The sequence below is a fragment of the Elephas maximus genome, chromosome 3 (genome assembly GCF_024166365.1).
Source record: "Elephas maximus indicus isolate mEleMax1 chromosome 3, mEleMax1 primary haplotype, whole genome shotgun sequence".
NCBI classification, from domain to species: Eukaryota; Metazoa; Chordata; class Mammalia; order Proboscidea; family Elephantidae; genus Elephas; species Elephas maximus.
The window spans coordinates 33,961,662-33,963,307 of record NC_064821.1 but is presented as its reverse complement, the minus strand read 5'-3'; the positions used below and the strand labels follow the sequence as shown (position 1 = coordinate 33,963,307).

Below are 1,646 nucleotides of genomic sequence, written 5' to 3'. Positions count from 1 at the left end.
ATTGAGCTTTTCCATCATCTAGGAAAAATTACCAAGGTAATTTGACATTCGTAGGAAACTAATACATCTAAGAGCTTTTTAAAATGGAGATCCTGATTCAGTAGGGGCCGTCTACTGATTATGCATTTGTAACAAGCTTTCAGGTGAGGCTGATGCTTCTAGTCCATGGATCACACTCTGAGGACCAAGGAGCTAGATGACTCTATCTCAGAGAAATATATGCAGAGAAAGTGCTGGCTTTATGAGGTAGGTTATGACTAGAGATTAGTTTACTAACTTGGAAGGGGCAAAGGCAGAAAGAATGGCTGCATTATTAAATCCTCTGAATATTCAGCTGATCCATTGACAAAATAGAGTGCTTTATTTTATGTGTAAAATACAGTCCTTGTACTTTTGTTTATTATGTGAAAATTATAATCTGTAGTAGTGCTGCTGATTGGTGATGCCTATTTGTTTGTATTGTTTTTCTTTTTGCTTTCTCGATGGTTACACTAGGTCTATGGAAAGAGAAAACCACACACAAATTTCAGAATTTATTCTTCTTGGACTCTCAGAACAGGAGGAAATGCAACCTCTTCTTCTTGGGCTCTTCCTGTCGTTGTACTTGCTCAGCTTTATTGGGAACCTTCTCATCATCTTGGCCACCATCACTGGCTCCCATCTCCACACTCCCATGTACTTTTTCCTTGCCAACCTGTCTTTTGTAGACATATGTTTCACTTCTACCACTGTCCCAAAGATGCTACTGAACATCCATACCTATAACAAAGCCATCACCTATCAAGGCTGCCTTGCCCAAATATATTTTTTCATCCTTTTTATACAGTTGGATGTTTTTTTCCTTTCTATTATGGCTTATGACCGGTTTGTGGCCATCTGTCACCCACTGCACTACATGGTCATCATGAATTCCAGACTCTGTGGCTTGTGGTTGATTTTTTCCTGGATATTGAGTGTTCTGGATTCTCTGCTACGTAGTTTACTGGTGTTGAGACTGTCCTTCTGTACTAACTTGGAAATTCCCCACTTCTTCTGTGAAATCAATCAGGTTATCCAACTTGCCTGTTCTGACAACCTCCTCAATATCATAGAGATGTATTTTGCAACTGGGGTAATGGGCATTATTCCCCTCACTGGCATCTTATTTTCTTATTCTCGGATTGCCTTTTCCATACTGAGAATAACATCAGCAAGGGGGAAATATAAGGCATTTTCCACTTGTGGATCTCATCTTTCGGTTGTTTCCTTGTTTTATGGTACAGGTCTTGGGGTCTACCTCAGTTCTACCACTATTCAAAATTCCAGGGCCAGTGCAATAGCCTCAGTGATGTACACCATAGTCACACCCATGTTGAATCCCTTTATTTACAGCCTGAAGAACAAGGACATAAAACGGGCACTGAAAAGCCTTGTTGGGATTGTCACTTTAAATGAGTGACAAAAATGTTTGCCATTGGGCTGGGCAAGAATTCATGAGTCTCCTGGGACCTGACTGGCATTCAGAAATTCTGATTTTTTTTGTTGTTTTTGTTCACGTGTCTCATTCTCCAGACATTTCTGGCATTTTATGTTTTTACTTGTCTGAAAGTAATTTCCAACTTTGGAACAGAACTAATTTGAAAGCATACACTCATTTAAAGCAGTAA

General features: G+C 39.6%; 1 protein-coding gene across 1 annotated transcript; it reads left to right on the top strand.

Moving 5' to 3' along the window:
- Positions 1-499: 499 nt before the first annotated feature.
- LOC126071224 (olfactory receptor 7A10-like) lies at positions 500-1,438 on the top strand. The gene has a single exon (XM_049875470.1). It carries the CDS (start codon positions 500-502, stop codon positions 1,436-1,438), a length of 939 nt encoding a protein of 312 aa, XP_049731427.1.
- The last annotated feature ends 208 nt before the right edge of the window (positions 1,439-1,646 follow it).